The following is a 22,641-nucleotide window of genomic DNA, read 5'->3' as shown; positions in this document are numbered from 1 at the left end:
ATGAGATGTTCATTTACAATGCAAGACAACAGAATATATTCAAACTCAATTTTTCCCGGAGAGGAAAAAAGCAAAGTCTGCAAAGTCAATCACATATACTCACAAAAGAAGGAGGATGGATTGTAAAAGCAGTAAAAAGCAGAAATAAAATTAACCTCAAGGCCCTGTTTTTATCCTGAAGCCATTGATTACTCAGGCCTTCACAATGGGGGTGGAAGGGTTTGGTGTTTGGTGTTTTTTTGTGTGTTTTTTAGGTTTTTTTTAATCTTAGTTACTACGCCACGTAGTGCAATGTGTCCCTGACTCAGACTGGTCCATCACAATAGGAGCAATACTCTTAACTATAGATAAAATGTATTAAGTGGTGCTAGGAAATGAAAAGCCTCTGAATTCAAATCTAAAACCAAAATGCCAAGCTAACTGAATAGCTGTAGACTAATATCTCATTAATATTATTTAAAAATCCATTTTGAGTAAATTGGAATATTATTATGTGTATCAACAGTAAGACACAGGTTTTCTAAATCTGGAGTTTGGTCTATGTATCAGGAAGTAAGTGAACTTGGATATTATTAACAAATGATTCACTGACTTGGAGGAAGAAGATAAGGAGGTTCTAGACCAGGGCAGCAAAGGCAAAGGAGCAGTTAAGTATGGCAACCGAAGGAAAAGAATCCCGTTTAGAAGGCTCAACAAGAACATTAGGAAAAACTTCAACAGCTTTTTCATTTTAAAATCCTGTAGTATAAATACAGTAATCATCTTCCACCCACATAATTACTGAAGAGCCACAAAAGTTCTAAATCCCTTACAATTTATTTTGGTCCCATTCTTTGGTGTACAGCTTCCCCTTCTGAAGAGACAGATGACCATGCTCAGTTCATCCGAACAGACTTTTCACTTGACAGCTTTTTTAAAAGTAAATTGTGGGGGGCGGGGAAAGCAAGTGTAAAATAATTTCATAACACCACTTTACATGTGTCGGAAACAATAGAAAATGCAGGTGATTTATCAGGTAAGGACAGTTTTATCAACCGAGCTTTAGTCTAACAGTTGCTCTGACAGAAATAGACACATAAAGTGGCTTCAGAGCCCTCTGTACCTGAGCTTACCTGAATGAAGTCAGTGTGATTTTGCCTATTATGGGGAAAAACCTTTAGATGGTAACACAGAGAACTCTCATCTATTCAGACACTATCTTGAGGGATGATTAGGCCATATGGCCCATGCAACCAATCTTCCTCCCAGCTAAGGGAGGGAGGGAGTTAGTGAGTAGTAAGAGGCCAGGTTCTATCCCTAAGCAGTTCATGATACTCCCAACACCTAACCCTTCAAGGGTCTTCAGGGCTCAGTGGTTTGTAATATCCAAAACAGCAGAAATACATAATAGGCATACAAATAGAAACACAAAATGTACAGACTTCAGAGATACTATTAGTACCTGTACGTGGTTACTTCTACTGCTACTGCTGTTTTACCTTTCTGCATAACTCTGCATTTGTATGACACTTAGACAAAGGAACATCTCTGCTCAGGCAGGGTCTTCAGACCACCACTGTGATACTGGCAGTACATTTTATAAATCAAAATAAAATCTGAATAATTAGTCATATAAAAGAAACGAGAGGTGGGCAGGAAAAGGAATGGAAAATACAGGTTTCTTCATGTAGAAAAGCGTCTGGCTGTGCAACAGAAGAGGAAACATCTGAAACCAGAAAGAAAATGGAGTGCTGGGAGAATAAAGCAAAGAGAATCTGCAGATACAGATGCTGCATGACTAGCAACAGCAGCAGCACACAGCTCTTCTTCCGTAAGTGGTAACAGCCTGATAGATTGAGCTGTGGGTCAGGAACACAGAAAGACTTGGTTCATTTTCCAGTACAGCTGGTGAACTTTCCTGTGGAAAGGCAGGGCAAATGACTTCCTTGCCCTCTGTGTCTCAGCTTTGCCACCTGAAGAAATGGGTATAAGGATACTCCTCTCATTTGTAAAGCACACAAATGTGTTGATGAAAAGGCGTTATTTTTTCCTTCAAGGAGCAAAATTCCTAATGTGGGCAGGGGTCTCACATAATCCTTGTGGCAGCAAACTATATTCTGTTCTGCAAAACCACTTTCTGGTCCATCTTCTTGACAGGAATCAGCCTGTGGTTTTCCACCTCACTGATCTAAAGGAAGAAAACTTCTTTAGAGGTCAAAACTAGAGACTTGTTCTAATTCATAGGCCGAGTGTCGTAAAATAAACAAAAGGCACAAAAAATTCCAAACCAGCTGTTCTGGCTGTGGTGAGAAAATAAGAAATTCACCTCGCTCATGGGAGGGAGTGCATCTTAGCCAGAGGCAAGGAAAAAGGCCTCCTAGATTATGGTGCTGTAGTGACACTATTCCTTTCTCCCTCTCCCTCCTGGTTACTATTTTCTCTCCAAAGCAGCCAACAGAAAGAAACATGGTCCTCAAACCTCAAATGGATCTCAAGCCTCATCTGAGAAAATTAGCAATGGGTTCATTTTCTCGTGCACAGTTACTCCTTATTACCAGTGTACAGCACTGAACAAAACATAACCAAAACATTTCTCATGTCATGCTTCATTTGAAGGAAGCTCAACATGGCAACAGCAAATCCACCACACAAAAAGCCCTGCTTAACCACAACCTCGCCAAACACATGCAATTCCTTCTTAATTCCATGCTCTCTTGCTGCTCTGCAACAAGACAGGTCTTCAGATTTTCCTGCTTACCCACTCACCTTCTTCTAAGCACCAAACCAATGTCTCCACAGAGAGCAATGGCAAAGAAGGGACAGAAAATAGCAATGAGCAAAAAAATCTGAACAGAAGTTTTGATCACCTCTCTAGTGATAGAGAGCACAAGATAAATGATTCAGGGCCAATGACTTTAAGAGACAAAGCAAACATGAAAACCCAACATAAATTATTTATTTTTAACCAAGATGTCCCATCTAATTTGCAGGGTTTACAATTTATCACAAACTCTACACAACCAAAATTGCAAGATCTTATCACAAAGCAAGTATGGAGCAGATCCTCCTGGAAATTATGCTAAGGCACATGGAAAATAAGGAGATAATTGGTGACAACTGACAAGTCTTCACCAAGGGTAAATCATGCCTGACAAAGTTGGTGGCCTTCTACAACTGGCTTACAGCATTGGTAGATGAGGGAAGAGCAACTGGTGTCACCTACTTGGACTTGTGCAAACCATTTCACACTGTCCCACATGATAAATTGGAGAGACCCATATTTGACAGATGGGCCACTCGGTGGTTAAGGAACTGGCTGGATGGTCTCACTCAAAGTGTTGCGGTCAATGGCTTGACCAGAGATGAGTGGTGTTCCTCAGGGGTCAGTATTGGGACTGGCACTGTTTAACATCTTTGTCAGCAACACAGTGGGATTGAGTGCACCTCAGCAAGTCTGCCAACAAGACCAAACTGTGTGGTTCGGTTGACAAGCTGGAGGGAAGGGATACCATCCAAAGGGATCGTGACAGGCTTGAGAGGTGAGCTTATGCAAACCTCATGAAATTCAACAAAGCCAAGGGCAAGGTTCTGTACATGGGTTGGGGCAATCCGAAGCGCAGACACAGGCTAGGTGGAGAATGGATTGAGAGCAGCCCTGAGGAGAAAGACTTGGGGGTGCTGGTTGAGAAGAAGCTCAACATGACCTGGCAATGTGCGCTTACAGCCCAGAAAGCCAACTGTATCCTGGGCTGCATCAAAAAAAGCATGGCCAGCAGGTTGAGGGAGGCGATTCTTTGCCCCTACTCCACTCTCATGAGACCCCAACTGGAGTGCTGCATTCAGCTCTGGAGCCCTCGATACAAAAAGGACATGGACCTGTTGGGGTGAATCCAGAGGAGGGCCACAAAGATGATTAGAGGGCTAGACAACTTCTCCTATGAAGACACAGGCTGGGAGATTTGGGGTTGTTCAACCTGGAGAGGAGAAGGCTCTGGGGAGACCTTATTGCAGCCTTCCAGTACCTAAAGAGCGCCTGCAAGCCAGCTGGAGAGGGACTTTTTACAAGGGCATGTAAGGACAAGGGGTAACAGCTTTAAACTGAAGAAGAGTAGATTTAGATTACACATAAGGAAGAAATTCTTTACTGTGAGGGTGGTGAGACACTGGAACAGGTTGCCCAAAAATATCTGTGTATGCCGCACCCTTGGAAGTGTTCAAGGCCAGGTTGGATGGGGCTTTGAGCAACCTGAAGTGGAAGGTGCCCCTGCCCAAGGCAGTGATGTTGGAACTAGATGATCTTTAAGGTCCCTTCCAACCCAAACCACTCTATGATAGCTGATTACTTTCGCTTGCTGATATATAATTTATTACCTCAATTTACTGCCCATAATTTTCTTACCTCCCTGTCTCTTGGAATGATCAACTCTTGAGCAGTTTACTCTTGAAACTTTACCTGGTAGAGGCAGTAGTACTCACAGAAGTAAAACTGAATACTGTTGCTGAATACTGACAGCCCTGAGTATGTCACACTTTCACATACTGCTACAGAGCCATCGCTGATAATTTAGTTTCAAGTGTAAAAATCCCTTTATTCACCTGTTTAAATAGCTCTTTTATCATAAGTAGCATACCCAAAAACACCTACTTGTTATTTTGAACAGCATGAGAAACAAACACTGTGATTTCTTTTCAGTTCAGGACAAATTAGGCCATTTTCCAAAACCTTATACATCATGGTGACCTACACAGCATGATCATCCCAGCAAACTCAGAACTTTTCACAGCAAAGTCTTCTCAGAGCTGCTCAGAAGCTCAAGTTGTGAAAGAGTTCATGATAATAGCTTTATTCGTTTTGTACAGAAAGACCTAGATAATTAAACAGCAGAGTTATATGACACACAACAATATTTAACAAGCCAGTTTTAGAATTGTTCAAGGAGGGCTCTTCCTGAACACACACTGAGTCCTTTAAATTAAGATAATGCCTTTCCTGTGCACCCTCCTCAATTTCAGTCAAAAAACAATCATGCATTTAATTTCAGATTTTGATAATTTGAATAAAATTAAACTGAGAGCATGGCAATCAGGAAATTCAGACCCATCACTCACTCTCTCCAAGACATTATTAATATTCTAATAAGCACACATCTCTAACTCAGTCCCATTAACTTAACAAATTACTAATCCTTCTTTCCCACCGTCTTGAATTTGCAGTTTATGACTTTCATATGGAAGCACTTCACGACAATATGGGAAAAAAACACAGGAATGATTATCAGATGACAGGAATGCCCCTTATCTAATTTTGAAGTGTTCCACATTGTGTGGAGGAAAAGTGCCCATAGGTCATTTGTCTCATTTACACATAGGTAAAGGTCACTCTTAGGTAACTTTACAGATCCAGCTGATGTGATATCAAGGCCCCTGCCTACCATCTATGCAAAATCATGACAACGAGAAGGTAGCCTGAGTACTGGGAAAAGGCTATAATAAGACCTCACAAAAAGAGACAAGCAGCAGGGCCCAAGGAACTATAGGCCACTGGGCTTTACCTCACGTTGGGAAAACTCTCAAGAGAACAACCTCCTGGAATCTTTTCCCAAGAACATGAAGGACAAGAAGGTAATCACGGACACTCAACGAGAAATTTCATAGGCATATCATACCTGAACAACCTCATTGCCTTCTACAACAAGATGACTGCCTACACGGACAAGGAAAGCACAGTGGCTGTAGCACATCTTGACTATAGTCAGGCTTTTGGTACCATTTCCCATGGCATTCCCCACATCCCAAGCGGAGGATGTGGGGCTGACCACTGTGTGGGTTGAAGAGGGCTAAGTCACTGGGCCCTATGGGCAAAGACCATTGGCTCAACATCAGGCTTGTGACAAGCATAGTGACCCAGGGGTCATGAGTGGAGGAAGAACTGTTCAACATTTTCATCAAGAACCTACACGATGGACAGACTGCACTCTCAGCAGATTTGTACAGGGCATTACATTAAAGGGAGTAGCTGACATGCTGAATGTCAGAGCTCAAATCCAAAGGAACCTTGTAGAACAGGAGGGCTGGGCCAACAGAAACGTCATGGCATCCAACAAGGAGAAGCCCAAAGTTTTGTAGCCAAAACAAAACAACTCCATGCATCAGGACAGACTCAGAAGCAACCAAAAGGACTCAAAAGGACTTGGCGTGATGGTGGACACTGGGCTGAATAAGAGCCAACAGCATACAGGGGCCCTGTGCATACAGCAGACTCCACACCAGGCCACATTTGGAGGGCCATAGACAACATATCCAAGGAAGATGCTCTCAACCTCTTGTCATCACTGGTGAGACCACACCTGGAATAGACTGTGGCCAGCTGTGGAAACCCAGTGCAACAGGGATCTGGAGAAAGAGAAGAGGGACTGCCAGAGGGTTAACAGATAGGTCACATTCCACAAACACAGGACCTGTGATGAGCAGCTGAGGGGATCTGGGCTTTGGTTTTGCAAACAAGAGGCCAAGGGGAGATCTTGCAGCAGTTTACAACTTGTAATACAGTTACAAAGATGACACGGCCAAACCTTTCTCTGCAGTGCTGGACAATAACACAAGAGGCAACATCCATAACTTATATTTTGTGAGGTTCAGGTTGGACAACAGGAAATACTTTCTCCCCAGGAAGGAGTGTGGTGCAGCCACAGTATGGCACAGCAATGAAACGCACTGCCCAGAGAGATCATGGACTCTCCACCCTTACAGATTTACAGGACATGGCTGGACTCAGCTATGGCTAACCTGACCTGGTGATAGCCTTGCCTCATTCGTGCTATGTACTAGGTGACCTACAGAGGTTTCTTGCAAACAATATTTTTGAAACATCTAGCTGATTTCAGTGGGGTCAGGCTCCCTCCCAGACGACATTTATTTAAATGTATTTAAAATATTTAACATGGAAGGAGCATGGTGCAGTGAGGTTCAAGCCTGCTAAGGATTGTACTTTACTCTGAGCATACTGCAGTACTCCATCAATCCAACCCAAACCAGAAAGTGCTATTGCAATTGCTCTGGACTGTAATGACTTCAGTTAGAATCATTTTACAAAGCACTCTTTATGCTTCAGGGCCTAAATTTCGAAGTTTCCTTATTAATTTTATATCAAAGTTCTCAAAAGGCAGTGTACACTGAGAACACTGATAACAGGCTGTAACCTTCAAGTGATTTCCCAGCCTTTCTCAACACACATTCTCTGCCATTGTTGCTAATGGTTTATGGTTCTTATAAGAGGCCTTGTCCTTTCACACAAAATAACATCACTTAAGAGAAAAGGGAGAAGCTTGTGCTTTTAATTCCTTGTAATTTTTTCCTCTAGTCACTACCTATGGAAGGGGATAGCTGGCATGTAAAACTCTGCGGTAGTGTGGAAATAGCTTTCAGGTGCAAATTCTGGACATTCCAGACCTGTGCTATATCAGAATGAGATGTGAAATATCTCCATTAACACCTGATTATGTGACAGGGAGTAAGGCTATTCTAGTAGGCAGCACGGAAATACTGGCTTTCCCTCCATTACCAATGCATCTCATTTGAATAAAAGTGCGAATCCTCATGTTAAAATACATGAAGAGGTAATGAGGTAATGGTGATACTCTCCAGCCTCCTGGTCCTCTAAATACCATATACTTCAGCTAAAGATAGACACTGTGTTTTGGAGAAGTTTACCTGAAATAATTGAAACTAGAGAAGGGCAGAAAGGAAGGAAGAAAGGAGGGATAGTGATTCAGACAGACAAAGCTGTGCTTGGATGTGACTGATGTCAGCTCATGCTAAGCACAGCATATCTAGTCCATAACAAGCACCAAAACCACCAAGTAGTATCTCACAAACAAACAGATTCAGCAGGGTCTGTCCAGATTACTAACTGACTGAGGCCCTTGGCAAAACTAAACAACAAATTTGATTTGATTAACTAATTTTGGGTTTGGATGAAATGTCAAGAAACATACAATTACAGGTTTTAATTTTTGCTTTTAAACAAAGGGAAAGTATATTTAAACTTTAAATTTTTTCCAAGACTATTTGGGTAAGAAATTGGCTGAAATTGGTGTGATTTTGCAAATGATTTTTACCCTGTAATTCCCTTTCCTCCAGCTCTAATCAGCACAGCCCTCAGAGCTCAGTTGCACTGACATTAGTGGGACTGTTCATAGTGCGTCAGGCAGGTCTTTCCATCAGGCAAGACCAATCTTCCCATTGACGCAACAAACATCCCACCCTTAGGAGTTGTCATAGGAGTCCCACAAACTGCATTATCATCCTCCTTCACATGGAAGAGCCAGAATCTAAATGACATCCTAACCCATCACAGCATGCAGAATAGGTACTCACAGCTCGGTATTGAAGTAGGAGGTGACATCAGCATCAGGCACACCTGCTACAGCAAAATTACTGCTCCCAGTGTCAACCAGAATATTTAACTGTTGAAACAGAAGAAAGGAGAGGTGGTTTTCATATCCAACTACAACAAACAAACACACTCATTAAAGCTTTCACTTAAATTACCTTCAGTTTAAAAATTATGATGAAAGTTGCCCTGAAAAATAAATACAAAGTGTCACTTTTGGGAAAGATAAGCTGCTGCAGCCCCTTCAGAATAGCTGATCATGCTGAAGTGCTTTAAAATAGTCATGTTCCTGGAAGGGGGAACACCCGCCAAGTCCATATTCACACAGCAGATGAATTCACGACCATCTCAAATTTCTTTTTGGCCCAGCTCATGTGTCTCAGCAGCCTGGCTCATCCAGGATATAGGCTGAATTTCATACTGTTTAAAGCACTGTTTGCCTTAGAGCTTATGAGGTTTCAAGGCAGCAGCTGAGTACAAGTCTGAGCAGAAATAAGCAGAAGCACAAAGCTGCCTTGTGGCTTGGAGAGCATGGGAACAATGCCCGGTTCATCCTGAGCAGCAGCAACCTACCACCTTTAGGCATTTAAGAGACTTCACCACCTTTAGGCATTGAAGAGGATGCCAGGTTTATAAACACTGTGAAAAGCACTGATTGAAAGGTGGCCAAAGAGTGGGCCATTTGTTTGGTTCATTGGGAGGACAATTCAAGTGGAAAACTGCTTAAGTTTTAAACCCCACAGACAAAACGAGATGTCTCCTTTCCCCATTTGGCACAGGTAACCAGGCTAGTTCAGCACAGCTGTGTGATAACTTGTGCTAACACAGAGCACAAGAGCAAGCAGCTGGATGCAGGACCATCTCTTTCAGTGAGACCTTGAAACTACATTAAATGTAGTGTCATTAAATGATAATTTAAGTCACTCAGGACTGTACTCCTACCAAAAGCAGTGGTCAGACTTTTTTCCTGCTCTTGGTTGGATGCTTCCTAGGGCTTCTTGGCTTAAGCACTCATACCCATGGGGCCGTGATGCAAATCAGATCAGGTTTCTCACCTACAGTTGCCAGAAAGGAAAAAAATAAATGGCAATCTGCCATATCAGACAGCTACTTGAAAAGAGATGGTAGGAGCAGATACAAAGGGTGGTGACTCCTTTGGTGACAGTGTGGTCTCAGATTGGCTTAAAACGATCGTGAAATTATGCTCTAGGCAGTAAGGACACCTGCTCCCTAGAAAAATATTAAGGAATTAAGAATTTTCCTTGCAGAAGGAAGTGAGACATGAGCACTGGGCTGTGCATGGTTTAAACCTAGCTTGAAGCAGCCACTTTGGTAGTGCTTATGACTCCTTAAGATGTGAGGTAGCTAGGGATCTAGCACTGAAAGTGGATGTGGGAAGCGTAAGAGAGAACGACAGGGGGAATGAGTTTAGTATTGGCAAAAGAAGTGGAGAAACAGGGCTGACCTCAGAAAGGAGATTAAATACAGAGGTGGATAAAGCATTCTGAGAAGAAAAGCAGAATCCTCCTTTAATAAGTTTAAGACTGAGCATAGACAAAAAATTGTGAGTTGATGTTCAAAAACGTCTTTGGTTTGCTCATGGAGGGGGAGGGAGGAGACCGTTACCTTTGTTTTACCTCAATATAGTATGGGACTGAGGAGCTCTGAAATTAAAACATGAACACAAAATCAACTAGTAATCTGTGGGACTCTTCTGAACAACACGCATGCTCTGTCATCAGTAGTCCCAGTCCTAATCATGCAAAGACTAAAAAGAAACAAATCCACAACCTCAGCCAAGTACCTCACTGCATCTCAGATTTTAGATTAAGCAGAGACAATACATTAGAATTTATTTTGCAACCACATGAGCTAGTCACAGATGTTTAAAAAAAAAAAGGACATCTACAAGTTCACCTGGCTCCAGGAGCTGAGGCTTTAAAAGAAAATATGAACCACTGAGGCATGGCTTGCAATGAAATCCAAAGTTTGCTACATATTTTTTTTCAATTATATCAAAAGTCTAACATTTTTTCAACTACCTAACAAAGGAAGAACTATCCATTTTTTCCACCTCTGGGATAGAAATCATATTAAAAATAAATATCAAAGAGCAGCTACAGTGTGTGCATCTATCAGGACCAACAAAAGTTGCCTCAAAGGGGTGCTGCAGGGCTTAAATTAATTAGCCTTTCTGAGGCAGTCTGTGATGCTTCAGTAATGGGCAGTACACATCAGCTGCATAAAAACATGTAGGTGTTGCCCTAGCTTCAGTAATATGCATGACACCACACACAGAGGAGGACTTGGGAAAAAAACAAAACAAAAAAACACCAAACAAAACCCCAATCACTAGATATGACATATATGAAAGCTATTTTACCCCCACACCTTAAATACAATGTTATCATCACAGAGTTCACAAATTTACTACCCACAGCATGGCACAAATCAACATTTCCAAAAGAAAATAGCAATCCCCCACCCTACTCCCCCCCCTCCAAAAAAAAAAAAAAAAAAAAAAAAAAAAAAAAAAAGACAAAACTACCAAAACCTAAAACAAAAACCCAAAGCTGGCTAACCATGCAAGTGCCAGCCCACTCGGACACAGCAGCATTCACATGACAGATCGCTATTGAGGCTGACATTCTCTATCCGCATGTTTATGCATAATAAGATGCAGGCGGCCAGGGCAGACACTGATTTATTGTAGTCCTCACAATAGCACCAGTGATTAGCTGCTCATTTTAGGGTGGGTATAACTTACTGAGTTCTCTTTCTCTCCTGGCTACCCTTTGGGTCTGAATTTTCTTTAGTGCCTTCACATCTCATTAAGAACCACGTTCATGTTGCCACCACTGGAGCCTACTTTATTCCATACTGCCTGATGCGGGTTTAATGGTGCTGCTGGGGGAGCTTCAGGCAAGCCCTGGTGAGTCACAGGGTGGCAACCAAAGGAGCTATGGTCCAGGGATGCCCATCCTGCCCCATCTCCAGAGGTCAGCCCTGCCCTCTCTCAAAAGATGAAGCCAAACACACTGTGCGCTCACTCCCCAGCCACTGCATTTCACCACCCAGCTTACTAAAGAAAATTTAAATCAAAGGCACCTCAGCTTGATTCACTGAGCTATGCACTGTGACAGTGGGATACTCTGTCATAACTTCTATGTGCCTCTACCTTTCTGCCACAGGGATAGAAGATCCTGATGCCAAGGCAGAGACAACAGTGGTGCCAGCACCCTCTCCAGCTGCCTCCTTGTGAAGTCCGAGATGGTGAATCATAGCTCTCATGGGCAGGCAGGGCAGGTTCCTTGGGGTTTTTTATGGCCATCTCAGGTGAATCATTTCCTGTCACTGAGATCTGATTATTTAGTGATCACCCTGTTTTGTCAGAGATTGTCAGATGAAGTCAAATTTTGCAAACAGCCAAGGTTGGAGACACACGGCTGAACAAGGCTATGAAGGCAAAACTGCCCAAAGACTGCTGACTGATCACGTGCCCAGCATTGAAAACAATGAAAACCTACTTTCCCTTTGTTTTTAGAGGCACTGAAGGAAAGCCTTAAAGTTGTTTTTTTTTTTTTTTATTGTGGTTTCCAAGTTCAATTTCAGACCTACATAGCAGAAAGCAGACAGCAAATGCAAAAGGCTGTTTCTTCCCCTTGAAGGTCACCTTTACCACAGCCACGGAACATAAAATCTGCACCTAGTATCATACCCAGAGATTATTTTGCTGGGTGCACTTCCTATATGGAAACAGCATTGTTATTACTAATAAGAGGTTCATAAAGATCCCTAGCTATAGAGTAATCAAAGTAAAGCAAGTAAAATCCATCTCTGTCATGACAAACAACGGAAATCTGACACTCCATGACATTAAGTTGTGCTTACAAAAAGAAACAAATCCAAACCTGTTTACTGAAAGTCAGAAACACTGAAAGTGAAGCCTCCTTTGGCCATGCATTTTGTATTTTTTCTACCCCGAAGGGGTAGAGACACTGAAAAAACCCAGTCGTAATGACTTCTTTCAACTGGAAGTCAAACCCATTGTCAATATTTAAAGGATCCCTCAAACTTCCCAGTGCCTGACTTAGTGCCAAGACCAAATAGCATTTACTGTATGCTATACTGCTTCAATAATTTAAATTACCACTATGTCTTTAATATTTTTAAGCTTTCCACTGCTGAATATTATTGTATTTTGACATCAGCAAGAAAAAAAACCAAAACCAACCCTATTGATCTGTCTTTTTTTTTTTTTCATTCAGCAAATCTTCCCCTGTCTGCAGTTCAGGCACCTGCCCTATCTGTTACAGCAAGTGGCATCAATACCAGGTCGTCAACACTAGGTATTATCTACGCCTCATTTAACTGCCTGGTGACAGCAATTTGCAGTTACCCATCAGGCATTCAGAAAGTTACTTCCTTCACATTTTCAAGGAAAAGTCATAAAATGTAGCAATCGTTCAATTTTTGTTGCATAGAGGTTGCTAGCATCCTCTAGCAGGGACAGACCTTGTTTCTGTTCTGACCCACAACCTTTCTCTTTCCTGTTTTAGTCTGAGGTTGGGAGTTTTTGGTAACGTTAAGAAAAATACACAAAACAAGTCCCACAAGCTACAAGTGCATAATGCATTTCTTTGAAGCAGCTCTCTGCATGAGTGATTTCGCATACACAGCCTTTTCCAGGTATGGAATCCTAAGGCTTGCATGCAACCCTGTCGTGCTGTTGCTTTTGGTATGATTCCCTAGGTAACCCACACTGAGCTAGTGACAATCTTCACCCCCATTAAAAGACTGGCCCATGGAAAAATCCACTGTAGGTTTTTCAAGTTAATGGGTCCGATCCTTTTAATATCAAGCAATAATAGTTTCACCACTGGACAGAAGAAACCAGACTGCAAGATGTATTTGGCTTTTCATCCTTGCTTCAGCTGAAGCATGAGAGGGACGGGGGAAAAGGATTAAGATTCGCACAGATACACCCATAAATATAACAATCAATCTCATTCAGCCTTATGTTTACTCTGGGGTTCAGTCAAAATCTTAACGATAGGCAATTGATAGTTTCCACCACAGAAACCTGCAAACCAAAGAAGCTGACTCCATAAGAGTTCATGATGAAAACTACAAGCAACAATGCCTTCTCTGGGATTTTAACTTGATTCAAGGGCACCCCTTTCTTTTCCCTTCTCTCCTGCTCCCAATAAAGAAAGCGACCATTCCACACTAGTAACATTCATGTGCCATTCAAAATCTTGAACTGTTGTGCTTTCACAATTTCTCGCAGGCACACACTTAAAATAGGCCTTACAGTCCTACTCTGCTTGATGGAATATGCCACACAGTGAACTATCACAGAGTAAAAATGTTTTTTTGTCCACATGTAGAGACTATAAATAGGAAGCATCCCCCATTACCAGCTCATGAGCTGTTACCACACATCAGGATGTACTGACTTTGTAAAGTCCACCCTATCTAACAACTCCTGAACTTGTAACATCTCTTAATCCTCTCTCTCTCTTATTTTGTCCCACACATAATAAACCCTACAGAAAATAATTTGCTAGACAGTGCCTAAAAAAAAGGTGTAAAGAAGTGCTATGTTTCTTGTTAAGGATTAGCAGCTAGAAATGGTTTGGGTAACAGCTCTTCTATTTCAAGCTGGTTAACAGATAAGAAAATTAGTTGCCAATTTAAATACTGCCTCATTTAGCACAACGATTCCTAATTACAATATCAGCCCATCTGGCAAGAATTGCTTACAACCGTCACGTGAAATAGAAAACACACTAGCAACTATGCGCTGTTTGCCCATAGTTATCACATGTTATTATTGGCACAGACTGTCAGTCAGGTTATTTCAGCAATTTGTTTCTACAAATTAATGATGTTATAATATACAGCACCATTTTAAGCACAGAGATACAGTATGCTTTTTTCCCTGTATTACTTGAAATTAGCATTTACAGTCTACTTTCTAATAAACAAATTCAGAAGACTAGGCTTTAATATAGATGTCATCTGTTCCTCTTGAGATACAGAAATAAAACCTAATTATAAGATGAGTTAGAGGAATCTTTGGAAGCATTTCTAGATGTAGGGGCCTGCAAAGTTAGACATAAACTGAAACAGTCTCCACAATGACGCATTTCTGCTTGCAGTGTACTACGTATTTTGCTGAACAGGTATGACTAAAACCAAAAAAGGGTGTGTTTGTTGGTCTGTACAACAGACTGGCTGGCACACTGCCCCTGAACACTGGGGCAGGGATGGGACGCTCCCATTTTTCATTCCTTGTAAGCACTCTGGACTGGAGCAGCCTAGTCCTCATTGCTCTGCAGCACTTTACAGAATGGTTGAGGTTGGAAGTGACCTCTGGAGGTCATCTGGTCCAATACCCTGCTCAAGCAGGGCCACCTAGAGCAGCTGCCCAGGATCATGCCCAGACAGCTTTTGAGTATCTCCAAGGATGGAGATTCCACAGCCTCCCTGGGCAGCACGTGCCAGTGCTTGGTCACCCTTACAGTAAAAAAGTGGGTTTCCTTACATTTAGAGGTTATCTCCTGTGTTTGTGCCCACTGACTCCAGTCTTGTCACTGAGCACCTCTGACAAGAGCCTGGCTCTCTGCTCTTTGCACCCTCCCTTCAGGTATTTAAGCACGTTGACGAGACACCCCACCCCCCTGAGCCTTCTCTTCTCTGGGCTGAACAGTCCCAGCTCCCTCAGCCTTCCCTCATGTGAGACATGCTCCAATCCCTCAAATGTCTTCATGACCCTTCACTGGACTCTCCCCAGTCTGTCCGTATCTCTCTTGTACTGGGGAGCCCAGAACCGGACACAGCACTCCAGGTGTGGCCTCACCAGTGCTGAGTAGAGGAATCCAGAAAACAACTTAGCTTTTTGACTGAAAACTGCACGGCCACTGATGATGGAGAAACAGCCCATCCAGAGCCAAATGACCCTCTGCAGCTTGGATGGTATCACACTTGACCTCTGAGGAGGAGGAGGAGGAGGAAGGGGGCAGAGGGGGCTGGCCCACGTGTTAGGATGAGCCCAGGATAAGTGTTTCCTGTGGTGCCCTGAGGGAGGTCACCTCACCACAGAAAACAGACCTGTCTGCTACTACCTTAAAAAAAAATCCTCCCATAGTCATAAGAAGGGCTTAACCATGCAGCCAAGATAAAACAGGCATTGTGAGAAAGAAAACTGTAACGGGAACGCAGATTAATGATTTTCTAATGCCATTTGTTCAGCAGGTGGTGCCCACGTTTCACTGCAACGTCACCCTGGGGACGCAGAGGAAGGTGATTTATTGCAGCATGAAAACTTACCAGGAGGTAAAAGTATATCACCAAAGTTAATTCCTGGTTTCACAAGAGAAATTTGTCACTTCTGTGGTGTGTTTGTAGGCTGAGGAGCAAGCAGGAGAACAAGTGGAAATGGAGGCTCTCTTCGGGGCAGAAGCAGATCAAGCCCACCAGACCATGTTTGGCATTCGCTGTCATTTGCCTCACCACATTCCCAGCTGTTATCAGGACCTGGGATCTGACCCCATATTTATGCTACCTTTTCATTCACTTTCTCCCCCAGCCACCTAAAATGCTCAGCTGTCCCTGGACACTCTCCCACCTGCACTGGGCCCAGCAGAATACTCAGTCTTTGCTCTCTATTTTTTTCATGATCTGCACTGCTAGTCTGGGAGGAATACTTTATTTATTCTTTTTTTTTCTCTCTGAAAAGCAATAATCTCTTCCTTTGCCAGAAGATTACAAAGTACTATCTGGATTAGCCAATCTATCCGTGCTTAAGAGCACTGTGTGCTTCTGTAGTTGAGATTTGTATTAAAAACACAAATGCTAAAATGACTGATTGCTCTGAAGTATAAACTTGCTGAACTAAATTGTGAGTTGAAATATGAGCATCTGACTCTGGGACTGATGAATAGTCATTTTGAAGAGAAATATTACAGGAAGTGCTTTATATATATTATCATTTTGACAATAAGGGAAGGCTATTATGGTTTAAAGACAAAAAAATAGTCAGCCAATCAATCCTAGTAACAAAACAAAATATCTATTCTTCATTTCTGTGCTCTCCTTTCTGCCAATGCCTTTGGTTCCCTAAACATTAGCATTCTCTCTGCACATGCCGTCTCATGTGGTATCTTATTTTTCAGGCTGAAATTTATTTGCTGTGTCTAGATTTATCATACAACACATTCATCCTATTCATGCTATATGAACATGCTTTGCTGTTGAACATGAGCTATTACTTGCTTATCTTAGAGCTGTGTGAATCGCAGCAATTTTGTCTCATTGCCTTTTCAGAAAAGATTAACCTTTTTTTCCTTTTTTTTTTCCAGACACAACTCCCCCTCTCCCATAGCACACCCTACAGATGACAAAAACCAAGGCGTGTGAAGCAACTCTCTAGTTCACATAAACCAGCTACAGCTGAAGTCATGCCATGCTGGAAGCATTGGGTTTTAAGGAAAATCTGGAGTTGAAGTCCAGTAACAGCAATAACCTAGAGGTCTAGAAAAATCTCACCTGTAAATAACCATTGAAAAGCCTGAAGTGGTTTGAGAAGACTGATGAAAACCACAATAGTCTTAATAGATGTAGGGTTGCTAAAGAGATCCCCCGGGAGCCACACCTTTCAGAAAAAAGGGGTTGCATGTGAGCTGACTGGAATCTTCATCAGCCTCTCCCAGTGTAGCCAATAATGCACGTTAACATCAAGTAGACTGTTAGTTCTTACTAAGAGCAGTAAGGCACCCAAGTGCTTACAAAATTGAGCAAGGAAAATGTATTTTCTACATTTATACTGAAAATATTCTTGAACCGAAAGGTTAGTGAGTGCCTAGATAAATGTAAGATTAAAGAACCCCACAAACACATCCTAAAATTAAAGAACGAATGCAGGTGACATTAGCTATTTACACTTAAGTACACACAGAGCTCTTGTAAAATCTGAAAGCACGTTTCCACCTGTTAGTAGGTGTATAGGAATTAAATTCATCAATTTCTGCTAATTGCAATAAAGCACTGATGAGACAGGGAGATTGTAAGCTGAATGCCACTGGGACCAACTCTCACATCTAACTGCAAGACTCATGAGGAATCCCAGTGCCCACGCAGTCTTGATTTAGAGACAAGCTACCTCTAAGCTCTCTGCCAGATCTAAATTAGTAAGCGTCTCGTCCAGAGCTCACCTCTCCCACCCCAGAGAACACGGTGGCCAAAGCTGTTGGAGAGACAGCTATTAATTCAATAGGTAAAAAGAAACAAAAGAAATGCCTTAAGTTCATCTCTACTACCAGCCTGACTCCTGCAGATAGGCCCGTGAATGCCATTGCCAAGTTCATAGTCACCTTCTCAACCTAAACCTTTCTCGCTTTGAAATCCCCAAGCATAGCCACCGCAGAGCAGACCTGCTGGGCACTGCTTGGCAAGATTTTGAACCCTTTAGAGCAATGGCCAGCCACATCAGATGGCGACTAGTCCATGGAGCTATGGGCGCTGTAGGAGTACCTGAGGAGAGGGACAGCTTCTAGCTCCATAGTAAACAGGGAAGTGGTGGAGGTGGGTGAAAGGCTGCACAACTGTGTTTCACAACAGAGGGGCGCAGACATCACTGGCCAGCAAAAAAGGGTTTCGCTATCCCCAGACAGCTCGCTCAACAAGCCTCTATGCACTTGTACCCTTGCGCTTAACCACAGCCTGTCTTGCTTCATTCCTGAAGAAAACCACTGTGAAATTACTTCAGTTGACCTGAAGCTAAACTTTCTCTGTAAAAAAAGACAACCACCTCACTGAAAAGCAACAAACCACCCACCTCAAGTGTCTCAGTGTTAATGTCTGCTACGTCTGTTCTGTTTACCACTACTACTTAAAGCATGATACTTCTAAAAAACATACGCTTATGTCAAATTATTTTAGAGAAGGTTATTTTGGTTTGTTTTTTTTTTTTGGGGGGGGGGGGGAAGGGGAAGGAGAAAGGGACTTATCAGGCTAATATACTGCCTTTCAGAATATGATACCCAAGGAGGTCTTTTTGGTGGTTTTTGTTTTTTTTTGTTTAAGGAAATGAAATCAGTAACTCTATGTTCATGTATTATACCCAGGGAATGATTACAGTTAGGAGCTGCATACAGTTCAGAAATTCAATTTTCTGAGGCTTTTGCTCTCCAAAGTTAGCTTCCAATATATTTTGTCAGGTCACCCTTTTCTTTACCTCTATTGTTAATTAGACTGAGAAACTGCTGTCGAAAAAAAGAAAAAAAGGTATTTTTAGTTGTTCTTCTATACCTAGTTTCAGAAGTCCTATACTATAAAAAAAAGTTTGTTTTGAAATTAAAGCAACAACCCCTCCAACTGCAGTATCTCCAAGACTGAAACAGCTTTACACTTTTGCACAGAGCCAAGCCATACTAAGTAAACTCAAGAAGGCTTAAACTAATTTTTAAACCTTCCTCATGCTGTACAAGCTTCTACACCATCAGTCACTGCCCATGTTTACTGTTCCATGTGGAAATATTAGAATTAATCAAGGGCCATGTTGCAAACTTCAATACAGCTTATGAAGCCCATTCCTAATGTTCTTGAGCATAGGCTATGAGGTATCTCTAGTCTCACGAGCACTGTTATTTTTCTTGGTAATCTCCCTTTTGTCAAACACACCACAGTACCATTGCCTCTCAGGAGAGACTCAGTCTCACTCCTGTGCTTCTACCTCCATTATAAGGTCTCCCTTGCACCAAAGACCTGAACTTCCATCTCAAATTTAAATAAGTCCCTGGATTTCAAATTGCACTGAAGATGTGAAACAAAGTGCCAAAGCTGCTATTGCAATATTTAAGTAGCTTTTGAAGGCTGTGATTAACTTTGAAAAAGGCTACATTTCAGAGACGGGTAGGATGAAAAAGAAATTTGCAGGACAGCAGTGAGAAAAAACATAGTTTTGAGAAGGCTGCACACTGGGTCTGATCTCTTCCCTCTCCTCCCCCCATCAACTTGCTCTCGCAGCGACACGATTCTTTTCAGTTTTTTTCCCCTCCTCTGTCAAGATGTTAGTTTTGGAGACGGGTGTTTGTTAGCAAAGGTTTTTCAAAGCCTGGAGAGCTGAGAGAAAGAGGTGAAGGCAGGACACTCCTGACATATCAGGTCTATCTGTTCTCCCCAGAACAGGCTGTTCCCAGTAGCACTGCCATACCCACACAGTGGGGCTGCTCATTATAATGTCCTTCGAGCGGCACTTTCTGCCTGCTTTCAGGAAGGGCTTGCTTATTTTTTTTAGTGTTTTTCTTCAAGAAGGGCACTGAATGCTTATATGATACTTTCCAGTCATTCCCCTAAAACACTGCAACAAAACCAGAGTGTATGAGCATCCTATTTCTTGGCTTCTCTCTATTCAGCCACTGCAAGGTAAAACAACCAACCTTCCCAAAAATGAAAGCCAACAGACACGATTATATGGGATCCCCCACCTTGCTGCTTAAGTCAGGTTCATGGCTATGAAAGCAGCCTCTCCCTCCTGGAGGCCAGGAAACTACCAATCATCCCTCGTCCACATACTGGGATCCCTGGGTTAGCCAAGATTGTTGGACATGGAGAAGTAAATAAATTAGTGCACCACAGCTTATAAAACCAACTATGAACTCCCTGTACTTCAAGGCATGACCTCTGCTATAAAAATGCCACGACTTGTTCTTCAGGACTGGACTTGCAACATTGCCAGATTTTGTTTCAACATATGAGAGCTGCTACAGTATTACATACCGTCAAACTGTGATGTTTCAGCCTGTTTCAGATGCGGAGCTGAAAAGACTAGACCCATCCTCTACCTCCCTTGAACTACCTCTTCCTCACCAGCCACAGCAGCTCTCACCTCCATTCCTCCCTTTCTGCCCAGAAAGGACCATGATCCCAAACTTTCACACACCTGTTGGGCTGTTGCTACATGAACGGCAAAGGGGCAGGGCTGGATCTGGTGCAGGCAAAGGGAGGGAGGGAAGAGATCAGGCAAAAAAACCCCATCCAGCTACTGCAAGCACAAGGACTGGAATTTGGTAATTCCGATTGTATTCCCTGCTAGAAAAGCTGTGCCACATCTCTGGGGCAAGGCATAGGGTCAGGCAGCTGCCCGCTGGTCGGTGTCATCTCAAGTGGCTACAGGAACGTACACAGGCAGCCCCAGGTCTAGAACACAAACAAGGTGCTGCAACCCCAGTGTTTTTATTTCCCTGGTAATTAATAAAGGGAATACAACATACAGAAGGCTTTTGCTCCCCATTCCACCTGACCTATTTAGGATACTACCAAGGAACAGAACTTAATTGTCATCATGGGTATTTCTTGGAATTATACATGGGAGTTAAAAGGCACAAACAGAAAGCAGCTTTCCACTCCATAATATCAGGAAGGACTATCCAATCGGAGAGAGAATTAAAAAAAAAAGGAAAAAAAGGTGTTAAGCAATGTCACAATAACATGTTTGATCTATTAAAAATAACAACAATATTTTTATTCATATTTATTCTAACTTTTATGAAAAATTTGGTAGAGCAATCTAAAAGGCAGATTTGCTTCTCAAGTGAAATATTTTTTTTTCTTTTTTTAAATCAGTAGGTTCCTCCCCCTGCTACTGGACTCGTTTATTTCTCTCTTTCCTTTTCAAACATGCACACTTTAGTCTTTACCCTGGCTAATACTGTAGAGGCAGCAGCTTTGGGAAATGAAACAGCTTTGCCTGTGGCTCATACATCATTACAATTGTTAACCAAGTTCCACTATAAAAGTCTTTATTACACAGGAGAACAGAGAGGCATGCAGGAACACAGCTTTTTTTTTTTTTCAGCTACCGAGTTGAGTTTGTAGGGCAGGAAGTTAAGACTTTGTTATGCTCCGAGGTCGATGAAGTCTGCTAGTACACACTGCGACAACACACAGAAGACAGCTTCCTACTATTCATTCCACCACTTATCAACCTGTATGTAGAACTAACCTACCTTCCACTTGGACCAGGGATTACAACCCACTGTGTGATGATGGTACCTCAGGTCCTGCAGCAGCCCAGGGCTCCAACATTTTACGCACCACTGGGAAGGCGACAAGTGTAGCTGCATTGCTGCCCACACACTGGAGCCGATGGTGCTCAGGCCACCAGAATTGTGGAAGTTCATCCCTTAGCAACAGTAAATGTCATGTACACCTGCTGTGGAGCAAGTTTTCGAACCTGAACACAAATGTGCAGGTAGTAACTCCAATATTTGGTCACTTGCCAAGAAAACGTTAACCTGAAGGCTCAGCAGAGTGCAAATGGAAGTTAACATTAGCTGGAACATTCGTAACTACAGCGACTGAGAAATTTTCTGGACACACCACACTGCCCCCCACAACGCTCCCCCTTATTTATCTCAGCAACCCTACAGCAAAAATCTGGCACTTGGGATCAAGCTAAATGTTTGTACTATTCCCTGAAGGACTTTGCAGCCATGAAGTAATAAGATTATTCTGTGGCAGATAAACTGAAGCACTGTGACTGCATCAGATGTTATCTTGCTACAGCATTTCTCAGACTTTGGAAAGTGTGACCACCTTTGGACTCCTCTGTCTTATTTGCAACCTGAGAGTCACCAAGAAGAAAAATGAATGGATTAAATAAAAATCTCTTTAGTCACAGAGAAGTATCAGTAGGACTGATGAATCATTTTCTGACATGCTTCACATTTCACTCTTACTCGTAGCAGACATATACTAGACAGCACAGTGAATGAAAGCACAGGTCTCTCCATACCATGCTTAAGCAGCGTGGTAATACTGCCCTGAAGACCTTCCTAACTGGTATACCATGCTCTGTCTTGAAAAGACGCTATAATTGTTAATTTCTTATGCCACAAACTCTGATAGTCAAGGTTTCTGTATCAGCAGGTATCAGAACAGAATTTCGGAAGTAAAGTTGCCATTTATGTAGGAAGAAAAAAACCCCTGCAAGATTTCACATTTTCGAAAATAGATCTGAAGCCTGCAGTCAAAACAGATGCTCTAGTATATTATTTCCTATGCCAAAACTATTGCTGCCAAAGGCAATCTTCAAAATTTACCTTCTGCTGACCTGATGCATTTTTTTTCTTCCCTACTACCACAATAAAATTTTCCAGGGGGGACACACAGGATCCAGCGTTCCATACAATGGCTTCACAGGCAAACCTTTCGTTTCTACAGAAGCCCCAAATGGCTGATCTTCTCTGGTGAAGCTTCCTATG

The 22,641-nt window shown here is 42.3% G+C and overlaps 1 protein-coding gene across 1 annotated transcript in view; it reads right to left on the bottom strand.

The window, feature by feature from the left end:
- The window catches only part of BACE2 (beta-secretase 2), a 204,746-nt gene that overhangs the window by 25,008 nt on the left and 157,097 nt on the right, over positions 1-22,641 (bottom strand). The window contains exon 5 of the mRNA XM_037377929.1: positions 8,356-8,444. Coding sequence (XP_037233826.1) covers positions 8,356-8,444 — 89 coding nt within the window. The remainder of the gene's footprint in view (positions 1-8,355; positions 8,445-22,641) is intronic.

The sequence above is a fragment of the Falco rusticolus genome, chromosome 2, assembly GCF_015220075.1.
Source record: "Falco rusticolus isolate bFalRus1 chromosome 2, bFalRus1.pri, whole genome shotgun sequence".
NCBI classification, from domain to species: domain Eukaryota; kingdom Metazoa; phylum Chordata; class Aves; order Falconiformes; family Falconidae; genus Falco; species Falco rusticolus.
The sequence above is the reverse complement of the archived record's forward strand: the minus strand, read 5'-3'. Positions and strand labels throughout refer to the sequence as shown.